At 44.4% G+C, this 13,035-nt stretch overlaps 1 protein-coding gene across 1 annotated transcript in view; it reads right to left on the bottom strand.

Moving 5' to 3' along the window:
- LAMA3 (laminin subunit alpha 3) overlaps window positions 1-13,035 on the bottom strand; it is a 266,943-nt gene that overhangs the window by 55,344 nt on the left and 198,564 nt on the right. Inside the window, exons 28-32 of the mRNA XM_060174081.1 lie at window positions 11,278-11,404; window positions 11,054-11,193; window positions 9,185-9,300; window positions 4,192-4,403; window positions 2,650-2,854 (exon numbers count right to left, since the gene is read on the bottom strand). Of these exons, the coding sequence (XP_060030064.1) occupies window positions 2,650-2,854; window positions 4,192-4,403; window positions 9,185-9,300; window positions 11,054-11,193; window positions 11,278-11,404 (800 nt within the window). The remainder of the gene's footprint in view (window positions 1-2,649; window positions 2,855-4,191; window positions 4,404-9,184; window positions 9,301-11,053; window positions 11,194-11,277; window positions 11,405-13,035) is intronic.

Here is a 13,035-nt window from a genome sequence, read left to right as displayed (position 1 = left end):
TCACAGATTTATACCTACCTGAGTTTGCTTCTATTCTGAGAATGCCTTTACTGATGCTTAATTTCTTTATCTAATAAGCATTTAGTAAAGCTAAGAGCATTGGCTAAGATGAAGTGCACCACTGCTTTGGCTTTATGAGAGAAACCTTCCATTCTCCTTATGAATATTTGCTTTTTGAGAGAAGCCAGTCCTTAAAAGTAAAGTAAAGGTAGGCAAAAGCAAAATGAAAACCCTAGTGTAGCTGCTAGCTTCCAGGGGGAAAAAACAACACCTGCTGATGCAAGAGTAGAAAGGAAAGAAGAAGGGAAGGGTGGCTGAACGAAAAAGGCAGCAGAGGACATTTGTCTGGATACTTTCGGGACTAACAACTGAAAAAGGGCAACTACAAGTCTCCTTGTCTTTGCAGAGTTCCCTGTTAAGAGCCACACATTTTATTTACAGACACTCTGGAGCTCTGGTCTCAAGAGAAATGCCACCCAGCCTCACAGCATGGCCATGCCACGGCCCTAATCTACAAGACACAGACATTTGTCTGGATACTTTCGGGACTAACAACTGAAAAAGGGCAACTACAAGTCATTTTCCCTCATGAAGCTGATCTAGATCAATACAGCAATGGAGCACATGAAATTTCTCTTTATTTTTATGAAGTTGGTTGAGTCGTGACTGGCACATTAAGGTTATTTCAGCTTCCTTATTTATCCATCTTCCCCAGTCACAAAACTGTACACAATACTCGGGTATAGTCTGTGTACCTTTTTGTTCTGTAGTGTCCCTATGGGTCCTGGCAGAAGGGTCTTCTTCCACACTGTCTGTCTCCTCATACACCAATAAGCTGCTGGAAATAACTTAGAAACAGATGCCTGGATACAGTCATAATATGACAATTTTCAGTGGAGAGCAAAGTGCTTTACTTCCAGAGAGTAACTTGAGAGAGATCAGAACCTAAAATATATTCATTAGTTATGATGAAAACTCCTTGAATATCACTTTAGATTTGTAGATCACCTTCAATTTAGACTCATAGTTTGAGAAGGATGAGCAACTGAAATTGACTCAGAGAGGACTCATGCCTGTGATTTTTGACTTGGAATCTTTTGTGACTCAAGTTCGCACTCATCTTCCCTAGAAGGATCCAGTAGTACAAAAGAATTTTCAGGCATTAAGCAACAATTAAAGGTGTGGTACAAGATCTTTCCTTAGGAAAATTAAATATCCTTGCTACCAAGAGTGGAATTTCGTCCCCCAAAAGACATATACAAGTTTTAACACCCAGTGCCCAAAAAATACTCTTATTTGGCGACAGGGTTTTTCCAGATATAATCAAATTAAGATGAAGTATTAGTGGAGTAAGGCAGGCTCTAATTAAATATTACTAGTGTCCATGTAACAAAAAGAGAAGAAACACACACACACACACAGAAAGAGAGAGGAGAGAGAGAGAGAATTCATGTGTTAACAAGGGGCATAAATTGAAGTAGTGCATCTTCTCCCCCAAAGAATGCCAAGAAAAGTCAGCAATAAGAAGATAAGAGAAAGGTAGGTTGGGGCTGAACAGTGCAGTTAAGGGTACTTATCACCATGCTCAAAGACCCAGGTTCGAGCCCCTACTCCAACCTGCAGGGGCTACACTTCATGAGTGGTGAAGCAGGTCTGCAAGTGTCTTTCTCTCCCCCTCTCTACCTTCCCACTCCTGTCAATTTCTCTCTCTCCTGTCAAATAAAAAATAGAAAGAAAAAAATGGTTTAAGAAAATGGCTGCCAGAGGTAGTGGATTTGTAGTGCAGGTACCAAGCCCCAGAGATAACCTTGGTGGCAAAAAAAGGGGATAAAGGGAGAGAGAGAGAGAGAGAGAGATAAAGAGAGAGAGAATATAGATTCCCTCCTAGAGCTTTATAAAGAGCATGGCACCATGAATACCTTGATTTGAGGCTTTTTACTTTTTGCGCTGTGAGGAAATACATTTCTATTATTTTAGATAACCCCATTTGTGGTAATCTATTACAGCAAATATAGGAAATTCATACAGTTGCCCATAAGCTAGAGATCCTGATAGCTGCAACCAACTATAATAGTAGTCACACCAGATCACAAGCACAAACCCCAAGAACATCATGATCCTGTGCCTGGTGATGGGGGGGGGGTGCTTAGGGATGCTTCATGCTTGTGAAGCAACCCCCCTGCAGGTAGGGAGCTGGGGGCTTATGCCAGTCTATGTGCACTTAACCTGCTATGCTACCACCTAGCCCTCAGGCCTAAAAATCAGCTAACCCTAGAATGAAGGTCTGAATCCCAAATCTAAATGTCAAAGGATAAGGACTCACCACAACAGAACACAGTGGAAAATAACTAGTAATATAAGCATGTGGGAATCATAGTACAGTCTGAAATGATGCTGGCTTGAATTGGCAAGGCTCCTGTGACGTTAGGAGACTATGTGTCTGCTCACACAGACTCTGCCAAACTGCCCCCAGCCTGAGAGGTCCTGTTATCACATCTCCCAAACCCATTCTGGTGGGAGGTTCTGCCCTGAGATGAATGTGGGGGAGTCCTTGGAGTCCTGAGAAGTAGGAAGTAACAATAAGTGTGCAGGTGGATGGTATCTTCACTTTCCCTAACAGGACCCAACAGTTAATCAACCAGGGCTTACCTGCACTGTCCATGGTCCCTGTCACACTCTGGGGTTACAGCCCCGACGGTACCCTTCCTGGAACAGTTGCAACCTTCACAGCCAGCCAGAGGGTGGAAGCTGAAGGCATGAGACTCACATGTCTCGCACCGTGGCCTGACCGTCCGGGGAGGACAGATGCATGTCCCTGTCACCTCCTCACAGAGGTGCCTGCCACAGTTGCATGCTGGTCAAACGACAGAGAAACAGTTAAGGGCTAGTCACTGCCTGACCTCTAGCAGGACTGTAGCAACTGAGAAAATTCCCAGAAACTTCCAAGAAGTCTCTGGGGAAACATCATTCACTATGGCAATATTAAATGTAGCTTGTTGTATGCTTTACATTGGTTGGGTCTAGCTCTCCCCCTGCCAGGAAAATTGGTTTAGTCCTGCTAGTTTCGCGGGCTGCTTGTCCCCACCCCAAAGAACCCCGACAGAGTTCGAGACTTCTTGGCGCCGCCATGTGAGAAGGATGCAGGAGAGTTCTGTTTGGTGATTAGTTTGGGTTAGTTTATGAATCGTTGTTCGTGAATAAAGAAATACAGTTTCCCGGTCCAGCCGCGTGTCTCTGGTCGTCTCTGTTACTGCCCGTGAAGCCAGCTCAATTAGAACAACAGTAGCTTACCTGGAAGTTCTCTTTATTGGGAACAAAGCTAGTCATGACAAATGCTCGTGGAAGACACCATTTGGTATGTGAACACTGAATGAAGAACAGAGACCAGTGACCCAGGTCTCTGGCATGGGTGTTTTGTAAAGATATCTCCAGTGAGGACCAGAAGACTGCTTTCTCTGTCCACTCTGCCCCATTGCTAGTATGTGTGATACACTTTATTAGCTGGCTATTAGTAGTTTTTATAGAGTTATAGGTAGAGAAAATTTGAAAGATATATATAATACTTCTAGATCTACTTGTATCAGTGCAATGGCCTCACAGCCTAGCTGCTCAAGGTTTATCCACAAAGACCCCACATGACCTCAGAGCCCTGAGCCCAGGGTCCAGGCTTGATACAGGAGTGCAGTGCTTGTAGGCAAAGGCTCGTCTCCACATAGGCATTGTTGGTATCACATGACTCACTGCTGTCACGTGGCCTGGGGTGAGCCCATGTCTTAGGCCATATGGCAGCTCTTGGATAAAGACCCAAGGACTTCTTCTTCAGTGAGCAATGAAGGTTTGGTCAGGTTGAGAACATTCAAGGGGCTGCCACCAAGAAAGGAATTGGGCTGCCCAATATCTTGATGCTAATGGCTACTTACACACTCCTGTTCTGGCAAGTGCCTAACTGCATAGCATGAAAAACTTAGATATGTCTCTTCTGGAACCCTGTTAACTGTGGTACACCATGGGCAGTACCTGAGTGCTTACTAGAATGGCAGTTTCCTGGGCCCCAGGCTAGGCTTCCTGAATTAGAATCCACATTTCCACAAGTTTCACAGGGGAAGCCTCAAGCGCAAAGAAACTCTGGCCCAGATGAGCACCATCTACCTGGGCTCAGGGATGTCTCACGTGAGCTGAACACACACTTACGCTTGCAGTGCGGGAATCCGTAATAGCCTGTTTGGCAGCGGGTACACTGCCGCCCAATAATGTTGGCCCGGCATGGGCACTGCCCACCCTCTGGACTGCAATGATGCTCCAAGGTCCCGGTGGGGTGGCATTCACAAGGCAGTGCACCCTTGTAGTAAAAGGCCACCAGGGACCTGGCAGAATTCTTGCAGAACTGGGAGGCCATTTGAGGGCTATGGAGACAGAAACAACACATGATGCATCTAGCAGGTGTTATCTAGAAAGGGTTCCAACCTTTCCCTTCCCACTTGCTCCACCAAGCGGTGCTTGACTCTGAACTGTGAAGAAGTGGGAGAACACCCAGCCTGGTCTTGGTCTGTGGCTCACAGCTCTCCCACCCATGTTGTCTCCAAGACACATCATGGGACTTGTGGGTGACAACTTTCTGTGGTTGGAATAAAAGGGTAAAAGTTTGCTAAGAGGGTGATTTGGACTGCATCACATCTCAATAAATTGAATAGAGGAAAGAAAGTACATTGTATGTTGTTGTAAATAAAGTCCAATTTAAGTTAAATGCCAAGGCAAAAGATAAGGAGTTGAAGCCCAAGGCATTTATTCTTTTGCAAAACAACAACAGCAAACACTATACACTGATAGGATGGCAATCAGGTCGGAGCATGACCCCTATGCTCTCCCTCTTATAGGTTTCTTTTAAAGCTGAAAAAGAACTGTCTCTTTCACAAAAGGGCCAGACTTTGGGGGTGTTCTCAGTCTTCTCATTGTATAAATAAGGAGAGGAAGAGAATCTGTAAGTCCTCATTGGAGGCCAAGTAAGCACTGCAAGTAACAACTAACCCTGACAGAACGTGGAACTAGTGGTCATAAGTGGCTATAGATGACAGCAATTTTTATACTTAATAATTATATTCATGCTCCTTTGAAGAGAAGCCATTTTCTACATATGAACAGTATCTGCACTGATGATGATAACAGTGAGAAGGAGGTTCTTCTTCTTCTAGCGTTTGCCCTTCTTCCGTAGCCAGTCAACAGCGTCAGGTTGAGCCTGATGTAAAGTTTCGAGACCTCCTTTGAATCTGGAGAGGTGGCAGTCGTTGACTATGTGAGTCATAGTCTGTCTGTAGCAGCAGGGGCAGTTCGGGTCGTCTCTGGTTCCCCAGCGATGGAACATAGCGGCACACCGGCCATGGCCTGTTCGATAGTGATTGAGGAGGGCCCAATCATAATGTGCTAGGTCAAAGCCGGGTTGACGCTTGCAGGGGTCTGTGATGAGGTGTTTGTTCTTTACCTCAGCTGACTGCCAACTCTGTTTCCAACAGTCTGGAACAGAGAAGTTCAGTGTAGGCGTAGGGGACCAGATTGGGTGACGAGACGTCAAGCGTTGGACAGGGTGGGCGAAGATATCCGCGTATATTGGCAGGTCCGGTCGAGCGTAGGCGTGGGAAATGAACTTAGATGATGCCGCATCCCGACGAATATCTGGCAGGGCGAAGTTGCTAAGAACTGGCAGCCATGGAACTGGGGTGGAACGGATGGTTCCAGAAATTATCCTCATGGAGGAATATAATTTGGAATCGACCAAGTGGACATGGGGGCTACGGAACCATACTGGGGCACAGTATTCTGCAGTGGAATAGCATAATGCCAGAGATGATGATCGTAGTGTGGCAGCGCTCGCGCCCCATGAGGAGCTGGCCAGTCTTGCAATGATGTTATTCCTCGCGCCCACCTTTGCTGCAGTTTTTATGAGATGTTCGTGAAATGACAGAGTGCGATCTAGAGTAATGCCAAGATAGACTGGCTGGGCTTCATGTCGGATTCTCGTATCGCCAAGCTGCACATTAAGCTCACGCAAGGCCGAGGCATGGTGTAGATGGAAAACAGATGATACCGTTTTTGCAGTGCTAGGGATTAGTCAACATTTTTTACAGTAATCAGATATCAGAGACATGTCTTTCGTGAGTGTTTCCTCGAGGATGTCGAACTTGGATGCCTGAGTTGCACAGCAGATGTCATCAGCGTAGATGAACTTCCTTGAAGAAGTTTCTGGGAGGTCATTGATGTAAATATTAAATAGCGTAGGAGCCAGAACAGAGCCCTGGGGGAGGCCACTTGAGACAAGTCTCCATCTGCTAGACTTGTCACCCAGATGCACCCGGAATCTTCTGTTTTGGAGAAGAAACGATATAGTGTTGGCCACCCATGGAGGCAGGCATCTTGAGATCTTGACTAGGAGACCACGGTGCCAGACCATGTCATAGGCTGCTGTGAGATCAACAAAGACAGCACCCGTCTTTAAATTCTTCTGGAATCCATTTTCAATGTAAGTTGAGAGGGCCAGGGCTTGTTCTCAGGTAGATCTTCCTGGGCGGAAACCAGCTTGGGCGGGTGATAGGAATTTCTCTGTAAGAGGAGAAATACGTGACAGAAGCAGCCTCTCAAGGAGTTTATAACACATGGAGAGGAGAGAAATTGGTCTATAGCTGGCGGCCAGTGTTGGGTCTTTCTTTGGTTTCAAAACCGCTATTATCTTTGCACGACGCCAAATTTTGGGTATAGACTCAGATTCCAAGATGTGGGACAGGAATGAAGTGAGCCACTTCTTTGCCGCGGGGCCCAAGTTAAGAATGAGTTCTGGGGTGATGTTATCATAGCCAGCAGCCGTTCCCGGTTTGACCCTCTTCAAAGCGTCTTCCAGTTCAGACAGTGTAAAGGGAGCGTTTTGGAGATGGACAAGATAAACGGAAGTGGGATGACCACTCATGGGAAATTTCTCTTTTCCAGACTGGGTCGATCTTAGCACGTCCAACTTGAGTTAGGTGACTGGCCACTGAGTTTGGAGATATAGGAGGATGGGAGACGGGAGGGGGTTGGCTACTGGCACCCAGTCTGTGAAGAAGCTTCCAGGCCTTCTTACTTGAGTGGGTGAAGTTCAGACTTTCCGTGAGTTGTTGCCAGTGGGCTTGACGTGCTGCATCCAGGGAGGCAATGAGATGGTCAGCCACATCTGAGTCGCCCAACTCATCATACTGCTTTAGTAGTTGCTCGCATTCAGCATCAAGACAAGGCGTATAGTTAGCACGTCTCCCACGAGGAATGGCTTGGGAAGCTACTTTGAAGATGGCTTGGCAGAAGCACCTGTAGGAATCTTCAGAGGGGATAGAGTTAATTGGAATTGCAGGAATAGATTTGTTGGTAAGATCATTGAACAGACGCCAGTTTGCTTTCCGAAAGTTCCATCTTAGTTTCTCTGAGCACAGAATCAGTGGGAGCTGGAGACCAATGTGGATGATAGCTGGGCGGTGATGACTGTGCAGGAACGTGTCTCATAGCGGGAAAGGCTTGGCCGTTGACTGTGTTAATCCAGCACAGGTTGGGTGACGAGTCTTTATTCCATCTAGCACTGTGAAAAGAGCCTGGCTGTTTGGGATCGTATAGTAGGGAGAGGTCATTCGCTGAAGCCCAGTCGGCTAAGATAGAGCTGTCAGCACGAGTGGAGGAATATCCCCAGTCTTGGTGATGACTATTAAAGTCTCCAAAGTAAACGGCTGGGTGATTCAGGCTAGGCAGGACCTCATTATCCCATGAGGCACTGGGAGGCTTATATACGTTGACGAGCTGAATAGTTCCAATAGTAATGGAGTAGTAAAAGTTCGAAGAGGCCGTATGGTAAACGTCCGCAAGACACAATTTGGTGTAGATGGCTCGGCCGTGTTTAGGATGGAGATTATAGCATATTAAATCGAATCCACTGATGGTGAATCGACTGCTATATGTGTTTCTTGTAAGCAAATAACATCTGCCTGATGCTGTATCGCCAATTGACCAATAAGAACGCATTTGGCAAAGGACAGCCCCTCAACATTAAGTTGGAGGACTCGAAGAGGACCAACAGCTTGAAAGCTGTCAGAAGCTGCTTGTTGCTGGCTTTGAAAGTGACTGGGATCCATGTGGATTCGGTCGGCTAGGAAGGATCCTCAGTTTCCCCAATGAATGGGTACTCACGGGATGCACCAGGAGAAGGTCAACTAACACTAATTGAATGTTCTGTGCTAGTTTTGCCTACATATAACTTATTTACATAGGAATGAACTCAGGGTCTTGCTCAGGCATGACACCACCAAGAAACCTTCCCAAGCCATTTTTTTTTCATTCTTGACAAAAAAGAAGCAAGAGGATGAGGGGAAGATACTACAGTACTGCTTCACCATCCAAGGAACCTCCCTCCCTTTGTGCCATCCATGGTGCTCCCATCTAGTGCTGGGGCCTGAACCTAGGGCCCTGTACTTAGTAAGATCCACACTCTACTACATGAGCCATTCCCAAGGCCTTATATGCTACTTCAATTTGCAACTAGCCAATCAATTAGGCTTACTCACCATTTCATAGATAAGGTAACTAAGGTTCTTAAAAGTTAAGTGACACTCCCAAGTCCACAGATCTATGGAATGACTTTTGTCACTTGACTTGTCTTTGTTCTTCATGGTCTTTATATAGGAGTATGCCTGGCAGAGACCCTAGACTACCCAGGGTCCCTAGGAAGCCTACATGGGGCAATGTGTACCTGCAGAGGAAAACTTCAGGAGTCAATAGTAAGGGCGTTCCTATATGTTTACCATTAAAGGACTCAAGGAGAGAAAATGGTGAGGTCTGTGTCTCTGTGACACTACACAAGCTGATGGCAAGAGGGTGAGAATTGTGGGGGAAGCCTAGTGTGGGAACTTTTAGGAATCTTAATTGGCTAACAGGAAACAGCAAAGATTTATATATAGCAGCCTAGCTGGCTGGGTGGATCTCTGTTGTGATCAAAGTTGAAGATGATAAGCTTGGGCAGGTGTTCATGGTCTAGTCTGCTGGTAGATATAGTGCCACTAGGCAGAGCATCTCCTTGGGACTCTCCTTGGACATCCAGAGGAAGAATAATATAAGAGCCAGACTCTCCCAGGTCTTGCTCTGGGAAGAATATGGGAGAGCTTTTCTATGACATAATACTTACTCAATATAAAAGCTGTCTCCTCCACAACTGCTAATAAACTCAAGTGACTTGTCCACTGATTTTTTGTGAAGGATTTGGTAGTCATGATTCTCTGCAGGCACTACTAGAACACGAACCTAACAGAAACCACAACATTACTTTAGAATCCCAACAACAGGTCACCTCTATGATATTTATGACGCTTACTCTCTTCATTATGGTCTTGTTCTATGTTTCTTAGTCTAAGGTCAAAGAGACAGGATGTGAACAAAGAATTAATAAATAACCAGAAGTCAGTGTTAAGGGTTCCATGTGTTTCCATATAGGAGACGACAATGTATATACAAACTCTTGGGACATCTGCTCAGAGAAACATCAACCAGGAGTGTTGGGCTGTACATGTACAGGAGACCTGGGGCTGTGCAGGAGCCTGTTAAGATGACCAGAGACCCATGGTACACAAGCCTGGGATCCCTTTGGGTCTCTAGAAGTTGTTGTTTTATGTTTCAAAGGTGAACAAACTGAAATGACAAGACATGGGGGAAACCCCAGACTGTAACTTGCCCCTGAGTGTGTATCATAAATTTTGCCAGGCACTGTGTATCAGGTATAAAGTCAGGCCCCCTGGCCCTGGGAAGTTGACACACTCTGAGAACAGGGCTATAGCAACACATGCTGGTGATCTGGAAGACTTTACAGACATTCAATAGAACCTGAATGAGTCTATCTATCATGTAATAATCAGGGAAGAAGGATACCATGGGCTGAGTAGATTAGGATCAGTTTGAAGAACTTGTCAGATCTCTAGTTAAAGAGACAGATCTGCAATAAACTCTCCTGCATTGGGCTTAGCATTCAGGAGAAACCCACAAGTGTCAAAGGAGAGAACAGAATCAAAAGGTGCGAACAATGTTATCAAAACAGCAAGGATAGAACAGGAGAAGTAAGCATCCAACCCAAGGGAGAGCCAGCCTGATGGGAGAGAAGGAATGGAAAATCACTATAGGAATGCTAGCAAAAGTGGAGACAAGCTGGAAGACAGGAGCAAGGAAAGCCAAAAGTGTCTAGGTCGGCAAAATAATTCCAGGAGAAACCCTGCCTCCCTAGATCCCTGCCCAATAGGGAAAGAGAGAGATGGGTTGGGAGTATGGATTGACCTGCCAATGTCCATGTTCAGTGGGGAAGCCATTACAGAAGCCAGACCTTCCACCTTCTGCACCCCATAATGACCCTGGGTCCATATTCCCAGAGGGATAAAGAATATGAAAGCTTTGAAGGGAGGGGATGGGATATGGAGTTCTGGTGGTGGGAATTGTGTGGAATTGTACCCCTCTCATCCTATGGTCTTGTCAATATTTCCATTTTATAAATAAAAATTTTTTAAAATAATAATTCCAAGAGAGACCAGTTCATTGAGGAGCTACTTGCAGAGACAATTTTTCTTTCTATCTATGTCTCTATTATTCAGGTTCCCATTAAGTTTAATTATCAAATGTTTTTGTAAAAGGAAGCTGTGACTTCTGTATTGTACCAAAGCAAAGAACTCTGGGGGGAGGGAATAGATGGAAATGGTGGGGAAGGCATTAGGGATCCAGTGTGCAATGGTGGAGAAAGATTTGGGAGAGGGAGAGAGTGGTATGAAGAAACCTACTATCAGAGGAGATCAGAGGTTGTACCTATGGGCCAACAACTGTCCTATAAGCCATATTTCCGCTCAATAAAAAGCGATAGTTTAAAGAAGACTGTAGTGCAAAGATTTTTCTGTAAGTATGACTTAAATTCTTTAAAGGAACTACTGCCATAAGCCAAACAGATATATACAGATATATACACATATTGGTTAACCAAATCAACCACATGGAGCGTAAGCTGAAAGACAAACAGACTCACCAACACTAAGGACTTTTCTTCTGGAACTTTCACAGTCACTGACACCTCAGGTTTTGAGATGTCAAACTCAACCTGATCTTCAGTGACCACTTGGTCTTGGCAGCCAAGCACATGGGGGCAAAAAGAAGCATGGAAACTCCCTGGGGATAGAAAGAGAGGGATTACCATCATGAAACTGCAAGAACAAGAGAGGCAGGCAGTTGTGGCCACTCCCTGCAGCTCACCTGGAGACAGATGACCCCCATCCACCAGCACCTGTGTAGGAAACATTGGGTGCGCTGGTTGAGAAAAATGGATGACAAAGACATAACGGCCCGGGTGTGGTATGAGTCCTCTCAGGGTCACTTGGTTCTAGAAGTAAAAAGATGTAGCCCTATTGGTTTATTTTTCTTTTGGTCTTCCTTGCAACTGGATTTTTATCACTGAAGATCCCTATAAAACTTAGATGAGTAAAAGTTCTGCCAATATTTTCCTCTAAGTATTTGATAGTTTCTGGTCTAACATCCAAGTCCTTGATACATTTGGAATCTGGTTTGGTGAAATGGGATGTGTCTGGTGAAATATAGTGGTTCAGTTTCATTCTTCTGCAAGTTTCAACCCAATTTTTTCAACACCATTTGTTAAAGAGACTTCCCTTACCCCATTTAATAGTCTGGACACCTTTGTCAGAGATTAGATGGTCATAGCTGGTGGTGAGGAGGCCTATTTCTGAACTCTCAATTCTGGTCAGTGTATCTATTTTTGCTTTGGTAGCAGGCAGTTTTGATTATAATAGCCCTATAGTACAATCTGAGATGAAGGAGTGTGATGCCTTCGGTTCAGTTCTTTCTTCTTAGGGTTGTTTATGACAGTTCTAGCTATTTTCTGGTTCCAGATAAACATTTGTAGCTTTTATTCTATTCTCCTAAAAAACTGGGTGGTACCTTGATGGGGATTGTATTAAATTTGTATGTGGCTTTGGGTAGTATATTAATTTTGATGATTTTAATTCTTCCAACCAATGAACATGGAATATCTTTCCACTTTTTTGTGTCTTTTCTGTTTCCTTGAATAGTGACTCATAATTTTCAGTATACAAGCCTTTCTCTTTTTTTGTTAGGTTTATTCCTAGGTATTTTATTGTTTTTGTTGCTACAGTAAAAGGAATTGATTTCTGGATTTCTTCTTCTTCTAGCTTAGTGTTTGCATAGAAGAATGCCACTGACTTTTTATGTTAATTATGTAGGTTGACAACCTTACAGCAAATTAAAAAGCTTCACAGCCAAAGATACCACCACCCAAAGAGACCCCTCACAGAATGGGAGAAGATTTTGACATGCCATACATCAGACAAGAGACTAATAACCAAAATATATAAAGGTCTCACCAAATTCAGCAACAAAAAACCAAATGACCCCATCCAAAAATTGGGAGAGGATATGGACAGAATATTCACTACAAAAGAGATCCAAAAGGCCATCTGACATAAGAAAAAATGCTCCAAGTCTTTGATTGTCAGAGAAATGCATATAAAGACAACAATGAGATACCACTTCACTTTGGTGAGAATATCACACATCAGAAAACGTAGCAACAACAAATGTTGGAGAGGTTGTGGGGATAAAGGAATGTTCCTTCACTGTTGGTGGGAATGTCAATTGGTCTAAACCCCTGTAGAGAGCAGTCTGGAGAACTCTCAGAAGGCTAGAAGTGGACCTACCATATGACTCCACAATTCCTCTCCTTGGGGATATATCAAAAGCCATTCAAAAAGATTTGCATATACTTATGTTCATAGCAGCACAATTTGTAATAGCCAAAACCTGGAAGCAACCTAGGTGTCCAACAACAGATGAGTGGTTGAGTAAGTTGTGGTCTATATACATGATGGTATACTACTCAGCTATTAAAAATGGTGATTTCACATTCTTCACTTCATCTTGGTTAGAACTTGAAGGAATCATGTGAAGTGAGATAAGCCAGAAACAGAAGGATGAATATGG

The sequence above is a fragment of the Erinaceus europaeus genome, chromosome 15 (assembly GCF_950295315.1).
Source record: "Erinaceus europaeus chromosome 15, mEriEur2.1, whole genome shotgun sequence".
Lineage (NCBI taxonomy): Eukaryota > Metazoa > Chordata > Mammalia > Eulipotyphla > Erinaceidae > Erinaceus > Erinaceus europaeus.
Note: the sequence above shows the minus strand (reverse complement) of the source record. Positions and strands in the feature narration are given on the sequence as shown.